The sequence below is a fragment of the Tamandua tetradactyla genome, chromosome X (assembly GCF_023851605.1).
Source record: "Tamandua tetradactyla isolate mTamTet1 chromosome X, mTamTet1.pri, whole genome shotgun sequence".
NCBI classification, from domain to species: domain Eukaryota; kingdom Metazoa; phylum Chordata; class Mammalia; order Pilosa; family Myrmecophagidae; genus Tamandua; species Tamandua tetradactyla.
In genome coordinates, this window is record NC_135353.1 from 30,127,105 (window position 1) to 30,152,567 (window position 25,463).

General features: G+C 37.8%; 1 protein-coding gene and 1 pseudogene across 7 annotated transcripts in view; both read left to right on the forward strand.

Moving 5' to 3' along the window:
- The window catches only part of MBNL3 (muscleblind like splicing regulator 3), a 117,932-nt gene extending 112,345 nt beyond the window's left edge, over nt 1-5,587 (forward strand). For all 7 annotated transcript variants that reach the window (XM_077145089.1, XM_077145090.1, XM_077145087.1 and 4 more), the window contains one exon: nt 1,703-5,587. Coding sequence is in view for 1 of the 7 variants with exons in the window: in XM_077145084.1 (XP_077001199.1) it covers nt 1,703-1,714 (12 nt within the window). In the remaining 6 variants the exon portion in view is untranslated. The remainder of the gene's footprint in view (nt 1-1,702) is intronic.
- Nucleotides 5,588-21,828: 16,241 nt separating this feature from the next.
- On the forward strand, nt 21,829-23,730 carry LOC143670247 (acyl-coenzyme A synthetase ACSM3, mitochondrial pseudogene; annotated as a pseudogene).
- The last annotated feature ends 1,733 nt before the right edge of the window (nt 23,731-25,463 follow it).

The following is a 25,463-nucleotide window of genomic DNA, read 5'->3' on the forward strand; positions in this document are numbered from 1 at the left end:
TGCTAATGGCTTTGGTAAATATTTTCCTTCATAGACATTGCTTATAATTTAGAGCTTGATTTAAACAGTCTCACTTTTCCAAATTGAAATGTGGAGAGAAAATATGTAATTTTGAAAAATGGAAATGACAGCTGGTACTGTATTTTCCCAAAGGGCTTACAAATCCTGAAATGTTTTATTATTAAAGGAGTATGACTGGTTAGCAAAAGGCACATATAACTTTTGAATTTTAATTCTTTAACATTTTTGTAGCTTCACTTTCTATTGAGGTAAAGCAAAGGAATTTGTCAGGATTTAACTGAAATGATTATCTTAGAGAAAGTAAGCATTCTGCTTCTCCTTGGACCTTATAGAATCTAGTGCTTTTACATTCTGCTACGCCATGTTGCTTCCCATGTAAGTCTGTCAGAACTGTTCCAGCTGTTTTAAATTTTGAGTGACTTAATTTAGTAACTTAATCATTACCTTCATTCAGATCATGAAATCATGTTTCTTGTCAAATTTTTGTTGTTGTTGTTGGGTTTTTTCCCCCCTTCACCCTTGATGTCCTCTTTGCCTAATCCAGAGCCCTCAGTAGCACACGATTTGAACAGTTGCTCACTTGGAACATGTGGCTTTTGAATCCACTTGAGATTCCCAGGTCTCTTCATTAGTGATGGGTACTTATTAAAAAAACAGACAATTCTGAATTGTATATGAAGTATTAGTCATTGAAAGGTCGAAGTTCCCACAACCAGAGTGTTTCATTTAGTTGAAGGAGACAGCAGTTCACCTGATAGATTGGTTCCCCAAATCCCAGCTAGCACTCCTTGCCTGCTGAGTGCACACAAGCTCAGAACACTAACTGTTCTAAACAGTGTCTGTAGGCGACTGATGAATAGGGCCCCTCGATCATAAGCAATGTTTTACAAAGACACCTCTGAGGAGATGGAATAACTGAAATAGTCAGAAACTGCAACAGTTTCCAGGGATGTCATTTGGGATAGTGGCAACTTGTGAATACCATCAAGCACGAGAATGTAGGTTTTGCAAACACTCGCCCAATTCTCATGGGCTGCTTCACATCAAGGTAAACAAAAGTTGTCAAATATAATTAACCTTCCAACAGAACATGTGTGGGAATAGTAATTGCGTTTTGCTTGATTCCATTTGAAAATGGAGAGGTATTTGGCAAAACATAATCACTTCAGTGTGTAACAGATGTTGCAAATTTCTCTTAAGGTCAGAAAAGTAATTGTGCACAATGCCTGGGTTTCACACTTAGCCTATTTCTGTATGTCTCCACAATATTCAGATAAAAAGTTGGAAGTTTGTTTAATATTTGCAGAGTTCAGAAATATTTGTTGTCAAATACCTTTTCTTAATATATGCTCGTCAAAGGAGATGGATGGATGGGTGTGTGTTCATCAAAATATTTTGGCTTTGTGTAGGTAATGCCTTCAAATTGAGTGTGTTTCTGCTAACTTAGGGCAGTTTTTCGACATTAGCACTCAACGATAATCAGAGATTGTCACAGCTATATGGCTCTTTAGTGGCCATTCCCAGCGGTCTCATTTTTACAAATGTAGAATCTGAAATTCAGTGTGGAGAATATCTGGCTGTAGTTCACACACAAATTTGGGGCAGGAACCATAGTATCCTAACTCCTAGTTTAATAACCCTCCAGTTTTTCTCATTCTTTCTTTTGTTTTTTCCATTTCAGTCGAGATACTGAACAGCAGAGTTTTGGAGTATCGGAATATCTCCATGAGAAGATCCATATGGCCTTTCTATATATATTCACGTATGTCTTCTTCTACCAACTCAACATTAAGTGTGGTGCAGTCAATATATTAAGCAAAGCAAAAATGCCAGCCAACAAATTCAAATTAAAACAAAGCACTAAAAAAATCCTCCAGATGTTAAAACAAAATCGATAACTATCCATCTTTTCTTGTATTTATCAGGTAGAACACATCATAAAATGTTGTAATTTGTTACATTACCCTTTGTCATTTCCCAACAACTGTTATGCTCGTGCATCTCAACAGGGGATTGCTGTTGGTTTACTGTACATTCTTGGTAGATAAATGTTTGTCTTTATTTGAAGTGCTACCTTACTGTTTTGTTTACACAATAGTCTGTTGGGTTGAATTAGAATGTATCAAATATATCCGATATCATTGTCCCCATTATTGTATTGTTAGGTTTTTACATACTGTAGTGTTTTTCTGCTTATGTGTGGTGTTTGATTTCAACTAAAACATTATGTTATTGGGAAACAGAAATATGTGCTTCAAAAACATGACAGGTTAATGTTAATATGTTCTCTCTTAGGATATTTCTGTAGTTTTCCTGAGGCAGACATTTAAAATGCCTCACTTTTGAGTGTACAGAAAGCCTATTCATAAACATGCATGTGTAGAATTTGTATCTGCAGATTTGACCTCATAACATAAGGTCCCAGTACTAGATTGTTGGCAAGTGAAATAATTAACTGCATAAAGCAGGGAGCTTCTTAAAACATTAACCTCTAATTTTACTCCTTTGTAGTAACTCCTTGAAAAACAAGAATTTACCTTTAAATCAATTGCTAAGCATTTATACTAAAAATGAGGTAAAGAGCCCATTGCATCTTTTTCTGGCTCAAGGATTCTATCTCCTAGACTGAGTGTCGAAAATGAGCCATTTGTCATCTTCAGCTGAGAAACCAGTACTTGGAGGCTGAAAGGTATGTTAATTATAGGTTGTAAATGAAACAGAGATATGGGCATGGAGATGGTTTTTACAGATTGAAGAAAAGGGTGTAAAACCATTGCAATGTAACATTTTACACAAGTGCCATTTCCAACTGCAAATGGCTCATCCTCTTTAGATTACGCTTTGAGTAATAAGTATGATGCAGTATAGCAAAATTCAGTCAGGATGAAAAAGAATTGATTCCAGATGAGGCCTTTCCTCCCCAAATTGGAGACTTCACTATTGTGATTATAGGCATAGCTTGACTACAGGTTGGACAAAATGAGCAGGGGAGGGAGGCGTTTAAAATGATTCTTTGATTTATTCAAAATTTTTGGAAGGATGTCCACATTTGTCTTTAGGCTCAGTTCAACTGAGTTTCCAGTTTTGTTAAACATAGTAAAGGAGCAAGTACCTAAGATCAAATGTTTCCCCATCCAAACTTTTATAACATCAGAGTCTCTCAGATCATAACCAAGCCTCTTTTTGTCTGTTGAGATTCGTTTGTCCTTATATGCATTTGAAAATTAGAATATAGAGGCTCTTAGCATCCTTTTTAGACACAACGGCTACACTCCACAGTGCTGAACTGAACTCAAATGACTAATACTTATGAAACAATTTTATGACCAAGTCAAATGATAATTAATTCCTAGTAATTACTAAGGCATACCTCCTCTACTCTACTCAATAATTCAAGCCACTATTATGATACAGTGGAAACGTATTTTACATCAACTTAGAGTTAATGGTTTCTACTAAATACATACTGTCTCTCTGCAAAGTATAAAATCATCAAACAATATGTATAAAAGGTTTGTTTTTCTCCTTCATGAAAATGACGAACAGAGCAAAAAACCTGCTGATTTAGGATACCTTAAGCTGGCTAGTAGTGCTCGAATCACAGAACAATGCTACCAGCAGAGACCTTTTCACAGTGGATAAAACTGAGGCCGACGGCCACCGAGTTAATTGGTGGCAGTTGGAACCAGAAATATCTCCTGACTCCCAGTTGTTCTACTATTTTACCTTGTTTGTGCCTCAGAACATTTGAGACTCCATCCCAAATCAGTTGATCCCGAGATCAATTTGACTCAAGATCCAAAAAGCAGAATTAGCTCTCTGGTAGTTGATATCCTACTGATCTTAACTATCAATCCAAATCGGGATCAAAAGTAAGTTTTAAATGATCTTGCTGATATCTGTTAACTGTCATCCATGAACAGTATTGCCTGGAGTTAGAGAACTAAGAGGTGTCTTGATTTTTGCCTGTTGATTCTTTGAACTACTTAATTTGTTTTCCCAAAATTTTGTTAAAGAAAGGAGAGTATGCCTTTTGTAAAATATTTGTGTATGGAACCGAGTTTTCTATATCCTGTGCCAGTGCTCCCTAGAAGGGCAGATCTGATCACATAAGCCAGGAAGGATGCACCTGAAGTAGTCTGGATGTATTGTTCAAACGAGATGGGGATGTTTTCAGTGCTAAATGATTCTTTTGTGTAGTTCAGCATTTTGATACAGCGTCCCATCTTATTTAACTCTTTAAACTTCTGGCAAAGATGTACATAGATTTATAAAAACCTAGAGTAGAGCTGTTTTCATGTTGCTTTAAGCACTGGAAGACATTAATAGATTTAGGGAGGTATATGCAGAGTAGTTGGATTTCTAGTGCCACAAACTTTATATATTGTTGGCATATTTAAAGTTGCTTTGCAAATAAACTTAAAGAAAGCTCAAAGCATTAAAGTTTTGATGAAGTTAAAAAGAATTTTGACAAAATGCAATTTTAAGATAGCACTCTTTAAACTAGCTGTGCAATGACTTATTCAAATTTTCTTTATTCAAGAAAAGAAGAAAGTCATTAGACTATAAATTTCCAGTTAAAAAGGCAAGTCACAAAACTAATCAGTGACTCTAAACCAAAATTTACTTGATGAATTGTATATATTAAATTCTAACCACTTTTGATTCTTAGTTAACAGTTTGTAAGTTTCCTAGTTTTCATGGGCCTCTATTCTTATTTACCCAAAGTTATTGTTTTGTCCATTTCCCTCGGGCTTTTGCAAAAATATGCAGGAATGCTGAAATGTGGATAAAACAAGTCATATATACAAAGAAACTAATCTAAAATTTATCATTTAAGATGACTTTAGCAGTATCAATTAAAAACACACACACACTGTGTGACCACAACATAAGCATATTTTAAAGAGGGCTTAAAATTAAAATTACATTAAATGGGTTCATAAAAGTGCCATTTAAATGCAGTATTTCCTTTTGCAATTGGAGCATGATTCCACAACCAGCTGTTGTATTTCATTTCACTTTTTTACCTTCGAGTCTAATCTGTGGTTAATTGTGACGTGGAAAGCCATTTTCTCTCCACTCCATCAGTCTCCACCATCCGTTTTTGAACATGCTAACGCACTTTGATCTTTCCCTAAGTGTTGACCTACACCACAGGCTGTGTTCCTTAACAGGGGAGCCTCAACTTACCACCTCCTCCCTACCATGGCAGGAACACAGTGACGTTAATCTTGACAATTTGAATCTGCTGTTAATGACTTGACTGGTAAGCCTAGTGATATGTGAAATCAGGAATAACAGTGACCTTACATTTTATTAAATAAGAGAACAGGCCCATGTGTTATTTGAGATGTTCTATGGATTTTTTTATAATTCCCCTTTGGAGAGTGCAGATGAGAATGCTCTTAGATAAAATGCAGCCACAAATTAACTGAATTCTTTTAGGCTGCAAGATAGGCTGTGATGCACAGAATCATTAGTAAATGGAGTCTTCATTCTTTTTGTCCCGTCTACATTTCACATCACAGATGTTGAAATAGATGTAGGTAAAATTTGTGAGAGAAATTTGTGAGAGAAATTTGATTTCCTAATTCTGTTGAAGAGATTTCGTAATATAGTGGCCTGATTTTACCAAAACCTGTCGAAGGCGGTAGAGTAAACAATAAGAAAAAGTATAACAACTTCTTTGCAAATTTGGGCGATGGCCTAATCAAACTGTAAATATGACTACAAATATAGTTTCTCAGCACCAACTCGCTAATTGGTGCCACTGTTTCCAGTTTTCTTATTGTTAGTTTTTAAGGTTTTTATTGTATTACTTTTTATATCTCTAGGAAACTAAAGAATTTAACTTGAAGGAGAGTTAGAGAACTTTTAAGTTTTTACTACATGTATTCAACCTGCCTAGATATGTTCTAAACTGACACTGAAGCATAAGACCTAGACTGCAGTCCATAACTGTTCTTTACAGTTCACAGTTTAAGAACAAATTTAACTTTATATACAAATAATAATTAATACTTAACTAATTATCTTTAGTCGTTGCTTTGGCAACGAAACTACAACATGGCTACCTTTAGACACATTTTGTGTGTGTGAAAATCTTACTTGTAAACTATACATGGATTGTGACAGTATGAGCTTGTAGAAAATACAGCTCAAAACTCAATGTGGATGTGGTTGTTTTTTGTTTTTTTTTTTTTAATCCCAAAGTCCCATGTGAAAGCTGAATTTGTGTCCTGTGTGACTTTTTGCTCAAAAAGTTTACAACACATGGATTCTAGAGTCAGGTTTTATAGCTTATAGAATTTGTTGTGTGGATAGGGTTATTCCACAGTATTTAGACTTCAAACCACAATCGCTGTATTTATAATACATTACCTGACCTTTTTTGTGCATTTATTTATTCAAAATTACTCTACTTAAATGGCATAGCTAGAGCTGGAAAAAATCTGGTTTCTGGAATTACATACGTATTTGGATATATCTAAGTGAAGATTAAAGCACGACCAAAGTATATTTTGAAATTAATTCATAATTGTAAATTCACACATAAGGATACTGTGGAATGACCCCATAACAGTGTTTAAGAGACATATGCTGCAGTTAACTGATTGTCTCAGTTAGGGTGCGAATGTGTGAGACACATCTTTTTTGCACTTATGTACATAGTCCACGAAAGCAATCCTTGGAGCTTTCTTTGAATATAAGAAGTCTGTGATAGTAGTGGAAAAGTTTCTAAGAGAGAATTATTTCTAAGACTTTGAGAAGGAGGGGATTTTGCTAAAAGACTTAACTAAAGCATGATGTAGCTTTGCTGTTGTGGGTGATTTCTAGTTTGCTATAGACACCAAAAGACAAGACTGGTAACAGGCAACAGGTCAACTTCAGTTTACAGCACTGAACAAGAGTAACAGTACTTCGCCATTTAGTAAGACCACTAGCAAAGATTTTATTTTTATTTCAAAATTATTCCCCACTCTAAATACTTATGCATACACACATACACACATCAGGCATGTTTCTGGCTAAGGTTTTCTTTTTTCAGAGTTTATAAGCAGTAGAATATCCTGTGAATCACAAGACAGATATTCCCTTTAAGATCGACTCAGATTTAAACTTTCACAGAAAATTATATATAGAGAGTGACAAATAATTAACCCTGACCACTCAATTCAGATCCAGAACCCAAAACCAAGGTAGGAACCATTGAAAGATTTCATATTAATAGCTAAGTCTGGTCAGCATGGAGCATATCATTCCCTTTAAGAAAGGGAAAAAAGGCTCCTGGCGTAACTTTATAAATGGCTTTATTTACATTGAACCTGTTCAGTGGATACTGTTTTCTGACATAACTTAACCAGATTAGAAAGTGCATCACTGCTGCACCACTTCAGCCTCCCACAGTTTCTTGAACTAAACAGAAGAGAACCAGTCAAAACCTTAGATGACATAGGAGCTAGAAGAGAGTGTTTCAGGGAGACCATCTCTGCCTATTGTGGCTCCCACATCACCTGCAGACCTCCATTTAACATTCGTGTTGCCCTCAGATAATGAGGCCTAGAGAGGCTTAAGGTTAGAAAAATTTATGGATCCATCATTGTCCTCTCAGGTACTTTGAATCCTTTATATCTTGCTCAGGAGAAGGAGCTCATCCTGGATTTGGGGGAGTTGATACTAGTGTCTCTCTCCATTTTGATTACTCTCACTACAGAGACAGGAAAACAAACCAAAACCAAAAAGCATTGCAAGCCTTACAGTTGTCCAACAGCTCAGGGCCAAGTTGGCTGGAAATTTCTTTTATTTTTTTCACCTTAGCCATAATCACCTAGAGTCAGCCATACAATAGCCCCACCATCAGATTCAGCATTCCCCTTGATATAAAATACAGGTATTCATTCATTCTATAGTTAGAAATTCCAACTTTAGCTTTATTAGCAGTATATTTTCCCAGTTTTAACCTGTGTCCTTGTGTGATATTTCCTTGAAAATCTAAAAGTCACAAGAATATGTTTTCATGAGGTCAGCAGAGATATTGGAAGATTTTACATCAGAAAGATCCATCTATAAAATAGTAGGAATGAACCTGGAACCTAGATAACTATTGATACTCTAGCATATTCATCTTAATCTTTAGAAATTCTAATATGCAATTTAAAATTATCATTTTGGTTCTCAAAAGATATCTAGTGAATTGATGGCATGGTGTGCAGGCTGACAGCCACTGCATCACACACTTTGGAGCTCAGCACTCAGTGGCTGCATTTGCAAAAGTAAAATAAGTTAAAGAATGAGGTATAACTGAGAATGTGTACAACTGAGGCAAAAAAAAAAAAGGACCTCTACGATTAATTCCAGAAGAGGGATTAATTTGATTAATTCATAAAGTTTCCAGACTCTCTACTATACTTGTCTGTAAGACACTCACCCATCCATACTTAAAAACAGGATTATTCCAGAAAAAAATTTAACTTTGAATAGAACTCATCAATTACGTACACCTAGAAGGAAAACAAATATTTCACTATGAAATAAGTCACTGCTCTTTGCAGATACTGCAAAAATCTTTGCTAGTGATCTTCTACATCATATTACTTTAATCTTAAAAATATCTCTGTTACAAGGTCTAAAAGTAACACCACAATTAAGCAGTGCTTTTTTTTCTCCCAAAACACACAACTTAAAGAGTTATCTGTCACAGAACTGCATGGTTCCAAAGCTTTATTTCTATATACAGATGCTATTAGTGACGGAAACCAAATCATTTTGTTGCTATGTCTTTTGTGTCTAGCAGTTGAGAGGATGATATGACCATCAGCTATTGGATTCTGGACTTTTCCTTTTCAAAACAAGTTTCCTTTTAAAACTATTGCTGTTGCTTTAATTGTTAAAAATGAACCATTTGTTATTACACCCCCAGACTACAGTCATTTCAATTACAGTTTACAAAAGGATGCTCCTAAAGATATTCTTTTTTAAGGGCTAACTTTATACATTCCTATAATAACAATCCAGATGATGTAGAAAATGGAAGCACATATTTTGGGCAGAAGAAAATGTTGATTTAAAAATACCTGTATATAAGAAAAACTATTAGCCCTATGCAACAATTACCGATTTAAATAATGATCAGAATAGTTCATGAATATAGACTGTTTCCATAATATTTTGCCTCCAAAATGCAATAGGTCATTCCCTCAACTGCTCTCAGTAGGGCAGATGCTTTGTTTTGTTTTTTTGTTTTGCCAATTTATAGTGCTGTAGTGCCTGTTTGTGCTTATAATTGTACTTTATGCAGCTCATTTTAATATACTAGTTCTATGTTGGTTATTTTTTGGTTCATTTAATAAAATGTGTAAATTTCTTGGTTATGTCTTTTTTTTATGAATCCATATTCAAACATTAGGAGTTTACTTAAAAGCTATTGATGTGCTAGTATATTAATTCTAATCTTTAGGAATTCTAATATAAAATTTTAAAATGTGATTTGGTTCATTGTTTTCATACATAGAATAAATTTCTTTCCAAATATACCTTCAGTATTTTGAATTATATAGATAATGCATCCATTTTATGGGATGTTTTATTATAATATTGAAGTTTCTAACACAAAAAGACACGTATTTTAGTAAAAGAAAACTTAGAATTTTGAGATACTGCTTACTGGTTTCTATTGAATCTCAGAATTCTTAGAATCTCAGAATTCTAAGGCAATTCTGAGAGATATTAGAAGTTTGTATTTCCCAGTCATTCATTTCCAACCTGTATATTCAGTATAATATGAAACCACTGTTGTTCATTTTATTCTTTTAAGATGGGCATCAGTGGTTTCTCAATGAGATGCATGATTTTTTCTATTAAAATATTTTCTCTGATATAATTAAAATTAGTTATCTCCAATAAATGGCACAGAAATGAAAGGATAATTTTTGTTCCTTAAGAAAGCAAAATGTAACTTGGTAATATTTTAGTCTGTCAGATTTCTAAATACTTCAAAAACATGAATCCATAATTTCTCGGCATTGACCACCTTATGGTAATCAAGATGTAGAAAAACTAAGGCGAAGAGAGTTTGGATCGGAGGTTGTAGCAAAGTATTATTCACATGTCTCTAATAGTGAAGAGGGCCAGGGAGGAGGATGGATCCTTGTCCAATATCAACTGAATCATACAGAGCTGCAAGCTCCCTCGCCCCCTTTGCCCAAGCTATACTATTCTAAGCATGGTTCCCACATTTCCTGATATGTCATTTACCTTTTTAAGCCAACTTTGAGAACATCGACATATTTGAGTCTGTGATAATCCCAGCACTATAACCAGTTCAAGTATATAGACATTTACAGGAGATCTTTGGAACTCGGTTTGTCTTTCTCTTTGAAGCTGCTGAATGATAGATAAGAATTCAGGGCAGGCATTCACAACCATCATCAAAATGGAGACTTGGAATTTTCTATTGGCCAGAAGAAAGTTGACCCATAGCCAAAAATGGACTTACACCAAGTTCGTCTTGGGTATTTTCCCCCTCTTTTCTTAGCATCCTTTCATCCCACATGGCAACCTCTGGTGACCAGGAAGCCCCATGGCAGTATCTAAGCAGACCTGCTTCCTCAGTAAATCTGAAGATTACCCCTTCAAAATATTCCTATTAGGTGTCTCAGGCTGTAGAGAGCACCCCTCCGCTGAGATCTAGGAAACAAATCTCACTAAAGTGTTAGAGATTGGCAGTATACCTAATGTGCTGCCCCTCTGGGAACGTTTGTGTTTTAAAAAGGCATTACTCCTGTGGGTAAGGAAGCTGTATTTTACCGAAGCAAACTTTTAGGCACTGAGTCACCGCATTTAGGCAGCAATCGAATTCCTATGGAAATGAGTGGTCTAGTCAATTCACCACCTCAAGAAGGCCAAAAAATGAAACATCTTATAATGATGTTATGGTTGGGAAAGTTTCCATTTATTAATGAGCCTAAAATAATGGCTAGATAGTGAACACTCCAAAATTCCATGGACCAGCCTTATAAAATGCACATGGTCAGCCTTATAAAAATCAGCCTTTAGAGTACATCACACAGTGAAAGATCTGATATGTAAAGATATTTCTGGAATAGACTAATGCCTATACATTGTAACACTTAACAAATGGACACACATACTCTGATTTTTTTTTCACTTGAATCTTTCCTGTACTAGAAATGCCCCTACAACTGAACCCTCCCAGATTTTCCATTCAGTGCCTGAACTTGACGTTTATCCCTTAGGCAGGAGGACAATGGGAGTTTAGGGAATAAAATCCAAGAGCTCCAAGCAGAGTATTTGGATAGAAAGGGCATCCACTGGGATATAACGCGAGATTTGATAGAGGAACAGGAGGTCTGTTTCCTGTCCTTATGGACAGATGGCCAACGCAAAAACACAGCATTCAGAAGTGAATGAAGAAATCAGTATAAGCAGAGAATTTCAGTCAGTGTAGCCCAGCATTTTAGTGTTGTACAGGGAACTAACACAGTGCAGAAGCAGACAGGGTAGATGCTGCAAAGTGAAAGAGATACAAGAAAAGTCATAGGTTTCCCTAATGAGAGGGAGAGAGATGTCTCCCCATATGTGATGTAATGCACTGCATGCATGTCCAAATACAAAGAGAGAAATTGGTAAAAAAAAAAAAAAAATCATAGAGCAAGCAGCAGCAAAAGCACCACTTAAATCAGACGGCCCATTCATTAAAACAATGGGGCCTGGGTAAATGCAGAAGAAATCTGAGGAGTCTTCTGCAGTCAGCATCCTTAATGGCAAGAGAAGATGACTATCAGCCCCTTGAGGGTCTCAAGAAGAGGGTGGGGGGATAATGGGATCCAGACAGAGACTTTGCCTTTAGCCTTTAAGACCTGAAGAGTCTTAACAATTCTTTGTGGAAAAATTGGCAATTATGAAAGGATCATGTCTGTGTTAACTATATATATATATATATATATTGTAATTGGTTATTGATGTGCCTTTGCTAACTATTTAATAAACGTGTGTGTAGTTCATTCAAAGTGGTTTGTTTTATATTTTTCTTGACAAAAAACAACACACAAACGTGAACATTCTTAACATATGAACATTCCATACTTGGTGTACAATCAATGGCTCACAATATCATCACATAGTTGTATATTTATCACCATGATCATTTCTTAGAACATTTGCTTCACTCCACAAAAAGAAATAAAAAGAAAAAAGAAAAAAGCTCATACATACCATACCCCTTACCCCTCCCTCTCATTGGCCACTAGTATTTCCGTCTATCCAATATATTTTAACATTTGTTTCCCCTATTTTTTTCTATACCCCTTACCACTCCCTTTCATTGATAACTAGTATTTCAATTTACTTCAATTCATTTTAACATGTTCCCCCTATTATTTATTATCCATATTTTTTACTCATCTGTCCATACCATAAATAAAAGGAGTATCAGACACAAGGTTTTCACAATCACATAGTCACATTGTAAAAGCTCTATCATTATACAGTCATCTTCAAGAAACATGGCTACTGGAACACAGCTCTACAGTTTCAGGCACTTCCTTCTAGCCTCTCTAATACACCTTAAACAAAAAAGGGGCTATCTATGTAATGCATAAGAGTAACCTCCAGGATAACCTCTTGACTCTGAAATCTCTCAGCCACTGACACTTAATTTTGTCTCATTTATCTCTTCTCTCTTTTGGTTGAGAAGGTTTTCTCAACCCCTTGATGCTGAATTCCAGCTCATTCTAGGATTTCTGACCCACATTGCCAGGGAGGTTTATACCCTCGGGAGTCATATCCCATGTAGAGAGGGGGAAGGCAGTGAGTTTGCTTGCCATGTTGACTGAGAGAGAGAGGCCACATCTGAGCAACAAAAGAGGTTCTCTGGGGGTGACTCTTAGGCCTAATTTTAAGTAGGCTTAGCCTGTCCTTTGCGAGGATAAGTTTCATATGAACAAACCCCAAGATTGAGGGTTCAGGCTATTGATTTGGTTGTCCCCACTGCTTGCGAGGATATTAGGAATTCTCCAAATAGGGAAGTTGAATTTTCCCCTTTCTCTCCATCCCCCAAGGGGACTTTGCAAATACTTTTTAATTCACTGTTCAAATCACTCTGGGATTTATCAGGGCATCACACTGGACAAACCTACAAAACCTCATGCCCTATTCAAGGTTCCATGTACTTATGGTGTTCAATTAAACTGTCCATGTAAGTTAAATTTAGGAAATGCACTAGTCAAAACACAAATTTTGTACCAAATAAACATTTTTTGCTTTAATCTCACACCAACCAAAGTATTTTGGTTCTTATTTTCCATTTACCAAATCCCAAGTTAAAGAAATCCACTTACAGATTACACTAAAAAAAAAATGGGAATCCATATAAACTCAGGCAATCAGTGGTCAGAATGTGGGGCCCTCCGTAGGAATTTTCCATAAATGAGGCATTTGTGCTAACAGCCACACCCCAATTCCACAATTGGTACCTGGGACCTCACTGATGTTCAGTATACCAAGTAAGTGTTTACCGGCAACTGAGTGCCAGCCAAAGCTGTCATAAACAATTCCTTTTTTTGATGGACATTATCAAAGATATTCTGGATTTTAAAGATGCTTGGTACCAGAGGAGTCATTGGATGAGATTGTGGGGCCAGAGGAACACCTGGACCACCCAGGAAAACTGGCCAAGGAGTGTCACATATGCAACCACACTCACTGTTTGTGTCTTCTCGCCACATCCTGGAGAAATGTCCCTGTGAATAAAATGTACTTACAGCTCCAGATATTGTTAAGAGGGCTTTGGGGAAGGACAGTCCAAGAATAACTTTTGAGTGATGTTCTAGTTTGCTAGCTGCCAGAATGCAACACACCAGAGATGGATTGGCTTTTAATAAAAGGGGATTTATTTCATTAGTTCTTCAGGGGAAAGGCAACTAACTTTCAACTGAGGTTCTTTCTTACGTGGGAAGGCACAGGATGGTCTCTGCTGGCCTTTTCTCCAGGCCTCTGGGTTCCAACAGCTTTCCCCAGGGTGATTCCTTTCTGCATCTCCAAAGGCCTGGGCTAAGCTGTGAGTGCTGAGATGAGGAATGTTGAGCTGCTTGGGCTGTGCTACGTTGACCTCTCTCATTTAAGCACCAGCCAATTAAATCAAACTCATTCATTGCAGCAGGCACGCCTCCTAGCCGACTGCAGATGTAATCAGCAACAGATGAGGTTCACACGCCATTGTCTCATGTCCACAGCAATAGATCTAGGCACTTTCACCTGGCCAAGTTGACAACTGACTCTAACTACTGCACCTAGTAATAAGTCATACGGTAATTCTATACTGCACTTTCTGAGTAACCTTCAAACTGTCTTCCACAGTGGCTGTACCATTATTAACTAGGTATGTTCACCTGGTCAAGACGTTGACAACTGAATCTAACTACCACAAGTGATAACAGATGTAAAAACCCCTTTCAGTAAGGTGAAGCCATCAAGCTTCATCTTTGCTGTCTGCCTTCCTGAAATCTGTACATTCCAGATAAACCAAACCACTCACCATTTCTCATATGCATGCCATAATTTCCTACATCTCTCTGCTTATGCATGTTTTTCTCTCTGCTCAGATCACCTTCGATCTTTTCCCTACTCATCTTTGAAAACTCATCCTTCAAGGTATATAACAACCATCAACTCTTTCTTGAGGTCTTCTCTGCCCTTCCCAGGTACCGCTCAGATTCAACTAATATTTATTTAATGCTTACCAGATGATCTCAAAGCCTGGTACTCACCTCCCCTGGGGTACTTATAACATTGTCTATATGCCTCCTCCATTAAAGCGGGATTTTCACTTCCACGAACCAAGTCTACTTCATCTTGGTATCCTTCATGATGCCTTGAGTAATGGCCATGCAGTAAATAAACAATAGAAGACTGTCAGAGAAATAATCAACTGAGAACTCAGCGATTCTGAGTTCAATCAACTCAGAAATGTTCAATCAACTGAGAACATTTGTTGTAATGGAAAAAAAACATTCAAATAAATGGGATGTATGTAATGATACAGGAAAATTTCACAAATTACAATTGCAAGAACGATTAGGTCTTATGGAACTGGAAAGCTATGGGGTAGCTTGTTTCTCCTCTCTTTCTACCTTTTCTTGTCTTTGACTCAGTCTCTTTCTGTGCCTCGCTTTCTTCAAATCTCCTGCTTCTCTCTGAAGCACCTTTCTTTGCCTAAGCACACAGGTGATTGATCATGGCTACTTCCAAAATGGTAGGCCTCTAGAATGGTGGTCTGTACCAGAATCACCTGGAGGGAATGTAAAACACAGATAGCTGGGCCTCACCCCCAGAATTTTTGATTCAGGAGCTCTGGAGTGAGGTCTGAGACTTTGCATTTCTAATAAGTAGCCAGATGACACTGATGCTGTTGGCCGGGCGTCCACACATTCAGAACCATTGGTCTATATGAATTTCAAGCCTGGTTCCCCACAATGGATTCATTACTGGGTCCCAGGCCTTTATTCTCATGAGTGAGAATCTGATGGCCCAACTTGAGTCAGATACTTATCCCTGTTATATTCAGTTATGGCCAAGGGGTTGGACTCACATGGTACAGATTCTGAGTCTGGGAAACTTCAATGAAGATGAATTAGAATGTGGACCTCTAGCACAGCCACTGCCATTGCTTCTTGTAAAGACAGTTTCCACACTGAACCAAATCCTTGGTCCATGCAGATCAAGGCTCCATGCAAAAAGAGCCTTTCACAGCATAATAACCACCTATTGGGGATCTCTAGCTAATTATGTCAAAGTACATCAAATCTTTATATCCAGCTTTAAACTCAGTATCTTCCCTCTCAGATAAGCTGCTCTCCACCGAGTTGCTCAAGTCAGAAACACAGCACTCTCCTCTGACTTCTCTTCCCAACTCTACATCCAAGCTATCAAGTCCTATCAATTCTAATTATTTTCTCTATCTCTAGTATGCCTGGCTAACTTAACTTGACACCCTGTCTTCAGTCCTATTTTCTTCTGATCCATCCTTCACATGACGGTCAGAGTGATCTATCTAAAGCAGCTTCCCAGTCTTAGCCTTTTGGGACAGCTGCATTGGGCCTGGAACAGCTGAAGCTTGGGCTTGTTGTCTCCAGCAGCATGTAGCTGCAAGTCAACCCAGAGTGCCATACGAAAAGATCATTCTGTGTGTGCTGTATTGTGATGTGAAAAAAAAAAAGATTGGGAAGCACTGACCTAAAACAGAAATCTGGCTTTATAACTCTCCTGCTTAAAACCTTTCAATGACTCCCCATAGCTCCCAGGATAAAGTCTAAACACACCTTAACATGGCTTATGATGTCCTGCATGAACCAATCCCTGTCTTCCTCTCCAGCCTCATCTCTTGCCATCCCCTGCCTTGGACTTGCTACTTCAAAAGCAGGTAAAGGCTTGTAGTTTAGAGTGTATCCCCAGCTATTTCATGCCTGCAAGCCATTGCTGGTGGTTTCGTTCTGCTTAGAATTTCCACTCTCCCATTTTTGTCTGGCTAGCTCCGTTTGAGACTCTGTTTAAATTTTATCTCCCCCAGGGAAACTTCCATGACAGCTTCCCATCCCCATTGGTGTACATCACTTTGCAACTCCCGTAATAACTTGAGCATGTTATTGTCAATAGACTTACTACACTGTATTCTGAAGTTTTCAGCTTCTTTAACCAGCCTGTGAGTTCCTTGAGGACAGAGTCTGTGTCTCATCCATTGCTTTATTTCCAGCACCTAGCATAGTAGTTAAAAGTAGTCTGTCACATTCTTGCCCCAGTCCCTCAAGGGACCTTGCAAATACTTTTTCAACTTATGCTCAGAACACTCTGAAATACATCAGGGTATTACATCAATTTGTACAGAATACTAAGATCTCATTCCCTATTCTAGGTTCCATGCCACATAAAGCTGAATTACATTGTTTAAATAACTGTCCAGATGGGGTAAATTAAATAATGTGCGACAGAAAATTTAAATTTTGTACAAAATAAATCTCTCCTCCTTTGGTCTAACACAGAAATTAAACTCTTAAAACACAGACAACATCATCTTTCACCCCGTATTCTAATTTACTTTAATACTAACCAGATCAGCCTCATTTACATCCCTAATTGAAGTCTAATCTTTTTCAGCTTCTTTAACAGTTGCCGTATGGGGTAATTTTGCTTCTTTAGTACTTCTAGAGCTAGAGTTGTCTAATTCTGAGTCTCAGATGTCACACAGATGCCTAAAGTTCCAAGGAACTTTTAGGTTATATACACTAGGTAAAGCATCTTAGAATTCAGAAGCAACAGTTAAAGCTCAGGAATAAAGATGACTCTGTAAGAGCTTACAATCTAAGCCCTAATTTTCTTATATGCATTTTGTAAATGAAGCAATTTCTAGAAATAAATATATTTGATAATTGACTTATATTGGAATCGTCAACCACAAATGATAGCAGATTTGTCCTGTCTCACCTTTACACGTTTACCAGGGTTATATTAACAGATAGAGCATAATGTACATACTTGCCTCACCTCCCTTTTAAAGTCCCTTTTTATTTACCACATGTATGTTTAGAGAAGACTCAAAGCAAAGTAGCGTAATTGACAAGTAAATTTGGTTGTTTCCATGATCTGTATCAGTATTAGGACATAACATAGTGAGAACATGTCAAGTCTTCAGGAATTTTATACAGTCTCTAAACATATGAATAATATTTCACCCATACAAATTTAGCTAACAGAAAGATAAAAAAAAATCCCTTTTAATTATTGTAATGCCTGTATATCACTTCCTAGATAATATGTTCAACTATTTTAACACCTCATTTTACAACATAAAGAACATATCCTTTGCAAAAGTTTGAAATAAAAGATATCCTTTAGGTGGGCCACGGTGGCTCAGCAGACAAGAATGCTTGCGTGCCATGCCAGAGGACCCGGGTTCAGTTCCTGGTTCCTGCTCATGTAAAATAAATAAATAAATAAAAGATATCCTTTAGGGTTTGATTTTGGGAGGGCGAAATGTTAAAAGTTGTCAGGTTAGCACACTGCAAAACAGAAAAATGGATTACTGTGAAATAATATCTGATTCCTTATTTAACCAAAGTGATGACAAAGTCTTCTAAACTAAAGGATGATAAGGTCAATATTAACACCAGCAAGGATTCTGATATGACATAGAATCTTTGTCTTCTGGACAGAATACTCAGATGGTTAAGAAAAACTTTTTATAACCTTTCATGAAGAGCAGAACAACACTCTACATTATTTTAACGGAGAAAAAAAAACTAAACTTCAGTTTTGTATGAATACACAGTTTGACTACAAAAGATCTTCAGCTTATCAAATTTTTGGTCATGCTAGCTTATTTTATCAGTAAACTTGTATAAATTTAGGGAGAGCCACATTTACACAAGTAGAATAAAATTGCATTTGTTTCATTCAAAAATCATCATGAAAACAGGAACAGGACTAGACTTTGTCACCACATTTTTGCAGTTGTGTTTGCCTTTTCCTATTGGAGGTTAAAAAAAAAACTCTTTGTTTCCATAAAATCCTAAAATTATGAACCTCAAAAGCATCAAACTCTGGAAAATATACAATGGTTTAATTTGACCCAAGCATAAATCCCGGAAAACTTTCCCATAACTCTCAAGGACATCTTCTTTTACTTACTGAAATTTGGGAATTCCATCTTTGTGGTGGCTTGAAGCGGTTAGGTACCCCAGAAAAGACCATGTTCTTTCAATCCATTCCTGTTGGAGCAGACCTATTGTGAGGAAGAACTTTTGATTAGGTTATTTCCATTGAGATGTGTCCCACCCCCTTCAAAGTGGGTCTTAATCCCCTTACTGGAGTCCTTTATAAGAGGATAAAGGACACACAGAAAAAGTCCAGAGAGCTCAGAAAAACCGTTTGTGTAAGAGACAAGGGCAAACCCACAGAAGGTGAGAGACAATGAAGTCAGAAGCTGAAAGAAGCAAATAAATTCCAGGAGAGAAGCACAAGCAAATACCAGCCAAGTGCCTTCCCATGTGACAGAGGTGTCCCAGATGCTGGCAGCTTGTTTTCAGAGACGATATCATCCTGCTGATGACTTAATTTGGACCTTTTCATGACTTTAGAATAGTAAATTTGTAAGCTAATAAATCCCCATTGTAGGGGGTGCAAGGGTAGTTCAGTGGTAGAATTCTTGTTTTCCATATGGGAAACTTGGGTTCAAATCCCAACCTATGTGCTCCCTCCCCCACCCCCCAAAAATCCCCATTGTAAAAGCCAACCCATTTCTGGTATAATACATTCTGGCAGCTTTAACAAACCAAAACAATCTTATTTAAGTACCCCTATCCCAAGGCTACTTATATATATTTTTTGCGTGGGCAGGCAGTGGGAATATATTTTAATAATGATTTTTTATTGTGGTTAATGTTGCAAAGGTATTATTGGAGAAAAATAATTTTAAATTGGGGCATTCTCTCAGAACAACATGGCTTATTCTACAACATTTCCACTGTCCCTACCTTTTCTAATCTCCAGGCCCAGTAGAAAGAATTCTAAATCAAGTCCCCACTCTCCAATCTTTCTGCACCAACCCTTCCTTCTACAGCTGCCTTACTGGTGGGCCCTGGGAGCAGAGATACATGAGACAGAAAGAATGAGGCCTGGTTTTTAAAGTTTAAATGAGGGTGGTGGGATTTAAGACCCCGAAGGTGGTCTTAGTGTTGATGAGAGTTCCTATGCCTTTCCTTTAATTGTTTCCAATTATTAGATATATTTCACCTCAAGTTGTTTCCTAGATCATTGTAAAAGTCTTTGCCTTCTCCCAAGACAGACCTTTGCTGCCTTAGGAAAATTTCGGGGGGGGGGTTTCTTTCCAATGTCCAGGTTTGTTTATAGTAATTACAAATAGTATAGATTTTGAACCCTGGTGCCTAGAGGGTAATTTTTTTTTTTTGCCTTGTTCTCTGGGACTACAGGAATATTAATTTGAATATATTAAAAAGTGCTTATTTATCTTTAAGCAATTTGAATAGAGCTCCTTTAAGAACTTTTGTTTGCCAATTTGGTGTTACCGTTCGGAGGTAGGAAAATATACATTGCACAAACAGACACAGATGGAAAGTTAGGCACACAAAAAAATCCCAGAGACATAGAAATATAAAACTCACTAATTTGAACCCCTATTTTTCATCCTTTTCTGGTATGCTTGAACATTAGCCCAATTTGGGTTATAGGTTGAGCTAAGCTTTCTGTTTTCTTTCAGCCTTCTCTATAGAGTGGGGTATTATTTTTCCAATTATATAAATTAGATGTGAGAATGGGGTATGCACCTACACAAATCCTCTTGGACCTGCCTGTTCTACTACTATAGGCACTTGCCAGAGGGGTAGACGTTTTGGCTTTGCTGCTGGTTGTACAGAGCAGTTCTGGACAAATTGAGTTCCCTGGCTGGTATAGGACGAGGAGACAATTTTTATTTTGGACTCTTTTATTTCCAATAAAGGAGGAAACAGAGCGGGGGGGGGCACTGGACTTCCTTCTTTCCTGGTCTATTGACCTCTTAGTTATAGGTTGGAGGTGGAGCAGATGAAGGAGTTAATAAAGGTTCTATTGGATCTTCCAGGCTTGAATTCAGAAAGACATTGTTCTTTTCCCTGCTAATCTGTACAAATAACAATTTATGTTTTCTCATCAACATCGATGGCTGGGTGAGACAAACAAAGGATTGAACATCCATCATCTCATCCCATTTCTGCTCCTTTGCAGAACTCTAACTGTAATACAGTGTTCTTTCCTATGTGGTCATTCTCAGGCCATTTCTCTCCTGATTCTAAATCATATTGAAGCAAGACTGTGTTATAGTTATAAACTATTTTTTGTTCTTTCATAAGCTAAATCTTTTCAGTTTTTCAAAATACAGCCCACAATAGTATTCAGGAATACTATTAGAATTAGAAAAGCCCATTTTAAAGAATTTTTATAATCAGTTACCAATTAGGAACAATTGAAAAATACAAATGCAGTAACACACCAACTAACAAGTTTAAACAGACACTTAAATTAAAACCAGCACTTACTATGTATTTAAGTAGCAGCAATTAATAAATAAAACACATCAATTAACAGCTAAACAGGCATTAAACAGTGTATCTAAGTAACACACCAATTAACAGTTAAACAGACATCATACACTTGATTTCATTGAATACCAATTAATTGTTGGATTATTTATTTTGCATAATCATACTCAACAGACAAACTCAGGTCAGGGCCTCGAACCCCATACAGCATAATGCCCAGAAAACAGAAAGGCGTAGAGGTCAGAGCAAAGGGGGCTCATTCTGAAGCAGGAGCCAGCTCCTCAAACCCAGGGCCAGGGCCTCGGACCTCTGTACTAACTTCCAGATGTCTGGACTTAGCACTGAAAACTGTTTCTCTCTTTGAAACTTTAGAAAGTGCCGGGGGCCTGGTGTGCTGGCAGAGCAGAGCAAAACCCTCTGCTGAGCTGAACAAGGCTCGAGTTATGTTTACCTGTCCTGCTGGGGCTCCAGAACTTCAGGCAGTTGGACTCCTTGCTTCTTAGGAATCTACGCCCCAGGTGAATCCATCTTCTGCTTCATCCAGGAAGAATGCAAACTCCCTCTAGGGAACTTTGGGAAACAGAGATGTAAACCCAAGAAAATAGTGTGGGAACAATGACTTTTCTCTGCTAGACGGTCAAAGGTGAATGGATTGCTGTAGAAATCCTGAGTGCCAAAACATTCAAGACTGCAGCTAGCTCTTGTCACCATGAAGGTATTACTTCGGGCCAGGTGTTTTCAGTGCCTGGCAATTCCTGGTTCTGTGAGAGCATTACATAAAGATTATAGAATAGTTGCCCCTCAGAATTTCTCCAGCTATGAATTGACGAAGCAGGACTTCAAATTGGAGATCCCAGAGTATTTCAACTTTGCCAAAGATGTCCTCGATCAATGGACCAAGAAAGAAAAGGCTGGAGAGAGACCTTCCAATCCAGTCTTCTGGTGGATAAATGGAAATGGCGAAGAGGTGAGATGGAGTTTTGAGGAACTGGGATCTTTATCCAGGAAATTTGCCAATATACTTACAGAAGCCTGTGACCTGCAAAGGGGAGATCGAGTAATTGCAATTCTCCCCAGGATCCCAGAGTGGTGGCTGGCAAATGTGGCCTGTCTGCGAACAGGGACTGTTTTCATTCCAGGAACCACTCAACTGACCCAGAAAGACATCCTCTACAGACTTCAATCTTCAAAAGCAAAGTGCATTATTACCCATGAAGTTTTAGCCCCAGCTGTAGATGCTATTGCACCTAAATGTGAAAATCTGCACTCCAAGCTAATTGTGTCTCAAAACCCCAGAGAGGGGTGGGAGAACCTCAAGGAGATGATGAAACATGCCAGTGACAACCACACCTGTGTGAAGACAAAACACAATGAGACGATGGCCATTTACTTTACCAGTGGGACAAGTGGATCTCCTAAAATGACAGAGCACACTCACAGCAGTTTCAGTTTAGGATTGTCTATAAATGGAAGGTTCTGGCTGGATCTGACATCCTCAGATATAATGTGGAATACCTCAGATACAGTCTGGGCAAAGTCTACATGGAGTAGTGTTTTTTCTCCATGGACCCAGGGAACATGTGTATTTGCACATTATTTGCCACGTTTTGAGCCAACTTCTATCTTGCAAACTCTCTCAAAATTTCCCATCGCAGTCTTCTGTTCAGCTCCTACTGCATATCGAATGCTTGTGCAGACAGATATGACCAGCTATAAGTTTAAAAGCTTAAAGCACTGTGTGAGCGCTGGGGAACCAATCACTCCTGAAGTGTCTGAACAATGGAGAAACAGAACGGGCCTGGATATCTATGAAGGATACGGACAGACTGAGGCAGTGCTAATCTGTGGAAATTTTAAGGGAATGAAAATTAAGCCTGGCTCAATGGGAAAGCCTTCTCCTGCTTTTGATGTTAAGATCTTAGATGTAAATGGCAATGTTCTACCTCCTGGACAAGAAGGAGATATTGGCATTCGAGTTCTACCTAACCAATCATTTGGCCTTTTTACTCGTTATGTAGATGATCCTTCAAAAACAGCTTCAACTCTACGAGGCAATTTCTATATCACTGGGGACGGGGGTATATGGATTAAGATGGGTATTTCTGGTTTGTTGCATGATCAGATGATATCATATTATCCTCTGGTTACCGAATTGGACCATTTGAGGTAGAAAGTGCCCTGATGGAACTCCCAGCAGTTTCAGAGTCAGCTGTTGTCAGCAGCCCAGACCCCATAAGAGGAGAAGTAGTAAAAGCGTCTATTGCCCTGAACCCTGGTTACAAGTCACATGATAAAGAACAACTTAAAAAGGAGATCCAAGAACATGTGAAAAAAAACAACAGCACCTTACAAATATTCCAGAAAGGTAGAATTTATTCAAGAGCTGCCAAAGACTATCAGTGGGAAGATAAAAAGAAATGAACTAAGGAAGAAAGAATGGGAAACAATTTAAATTCATCCCATTAAATTATCATGGTATTTCTAATACAAAGACATTGTAGAACCCCCAAGATTATAGAGAGGTGATAAACAATGAGCTAGTATGATTATAAACTGTTAATTTAAAATATCTTGTGGTTATATCAGAGACTAAATTTTTAAATAAAGCATTCCATAAATGCAAAAAAAAAAAAAAAATCTACGCCCCAGCTGGATCACCAAACTGATACCGAACGAAAGTGGGGGGTTCTCTGCCCAATGCACACAGCAGCTAGTCCATGATATCAGGCTTTCAAAGAGAGAAAAAGTTTAATGCCATTCATGAAGCAGATCAGATGCCCTATGGGCCCCACAATCTGTCTCCCTGGGTCTAAGGAGTTGAGGGATTTTATGGATTCAAACAAGGTACGGGGTAGCATGGAGTTGTCACCATTACAATATCAGGTATAAACAGGGCTGAGACTAGCCTAGAATGACCATTTCAATAGTAGGTGTAAACAAAGCAGAGAGTAGGCTAGAATAGCCATTTCAATAATAGGTATAGACAAGGGTGAGACTAGTTGGGTTTCAGTAATCTCAGGTATTAAGTTCTGCCAATTCTATAATCTAGAAAGAAAACCATCTATGTAATGATTCTGTAATCATAATCATTTGTTAATTCTTAATTTCTTGGTTACACCAAAATTGGGAGCCATAGTTCCTAGGGATGGGCCTTCCTTATTGTACCACACAGCCACTTTCCTCTGAGGTTCCGTCATCTCCGCCAAAACACAGAGAGGCACAGGGTTCACAACAAATGACCATGGCCTCCTAATTGCATTCCCTTTTCTTTGGTCTTTCAGGTCCCCCAGGAAGTTATCCAAACTTCTTCACATTTTGCCGTTCAGTCTTTTCCATCCACAAGCTTTCACTTCTTCCCCCCCCCCACCTGCCGCCCACCCACTCAAGGTCTTTCCCAAATAAGTCCTTAAATAAGACAATGGTTTAAAAATAAACAGCCACAAAATATCAGTACCATAGCAACAGCAGAAGTAAATAATGAGGGGAGCAACAAGAGTTAAGAGTTAAGGGAAGGTTCAGATTTCCTATTTGGCGAGGGTGTGTTTATTGGTTATCCTTCTCTTGGGAACAATGAAATTATCTAAAATTGAGAGTGTTGATGGACTGTGGACTGCAGGCATTATACATGATGCTTGATGAATGCAGTTGGCTGAAGGATGCACTGACTGAGAAGTATATTAGCAAATGATGGTGTGTACATATGATTGAATATTGTGCTGCTACAAAAAGGAACGAAGTCATGAAGCATGCGATGATGTGAATGAACCTGTGGGACATTTGGTGAGGCAAAATAAGCCAGAAACAAAAGCACAATTATTGTGTGGTCTCCTTTAGAAAATGCTTATAAGAAAACTGGGGCCTAGATTGTAAGCTCTTAGACACATTTAGTCCGGAGTGGTAATTATTATTTCTGGATTTTGAGGCTGTTTTATATGTCTATAACCTGGTATTTAGAGATGAGAATAAAGCTGATCAGGTCAGGATTAAGGTAATTCAGAACACAGGGGTAAGGAAGGCATTCCCTATATTTGAGAACTGCACCTACTTTTTGAGATCAAAAGAGGAAAGATTTATTTTGTCTGGAACCTAAATTTTCTGTAGCACATAAGCTAATTCAACCTGTCTGGATAGCTCATTTGAACAATTGAAATACAGGGAGCCCAGAATAAGAATGAGAGCGCTTAATTCTGTATAGTTTAATGTAATGCTTGGATACATCCTAGAATATACTAAGCAGATAATAAAAAAGTATTCAAAGTCCTTGAGGGATGGGAGAAAAAATATGGAACTATTAGACTTTACCATCAGAGAATCCCCTGATACTGTGTCAAACAT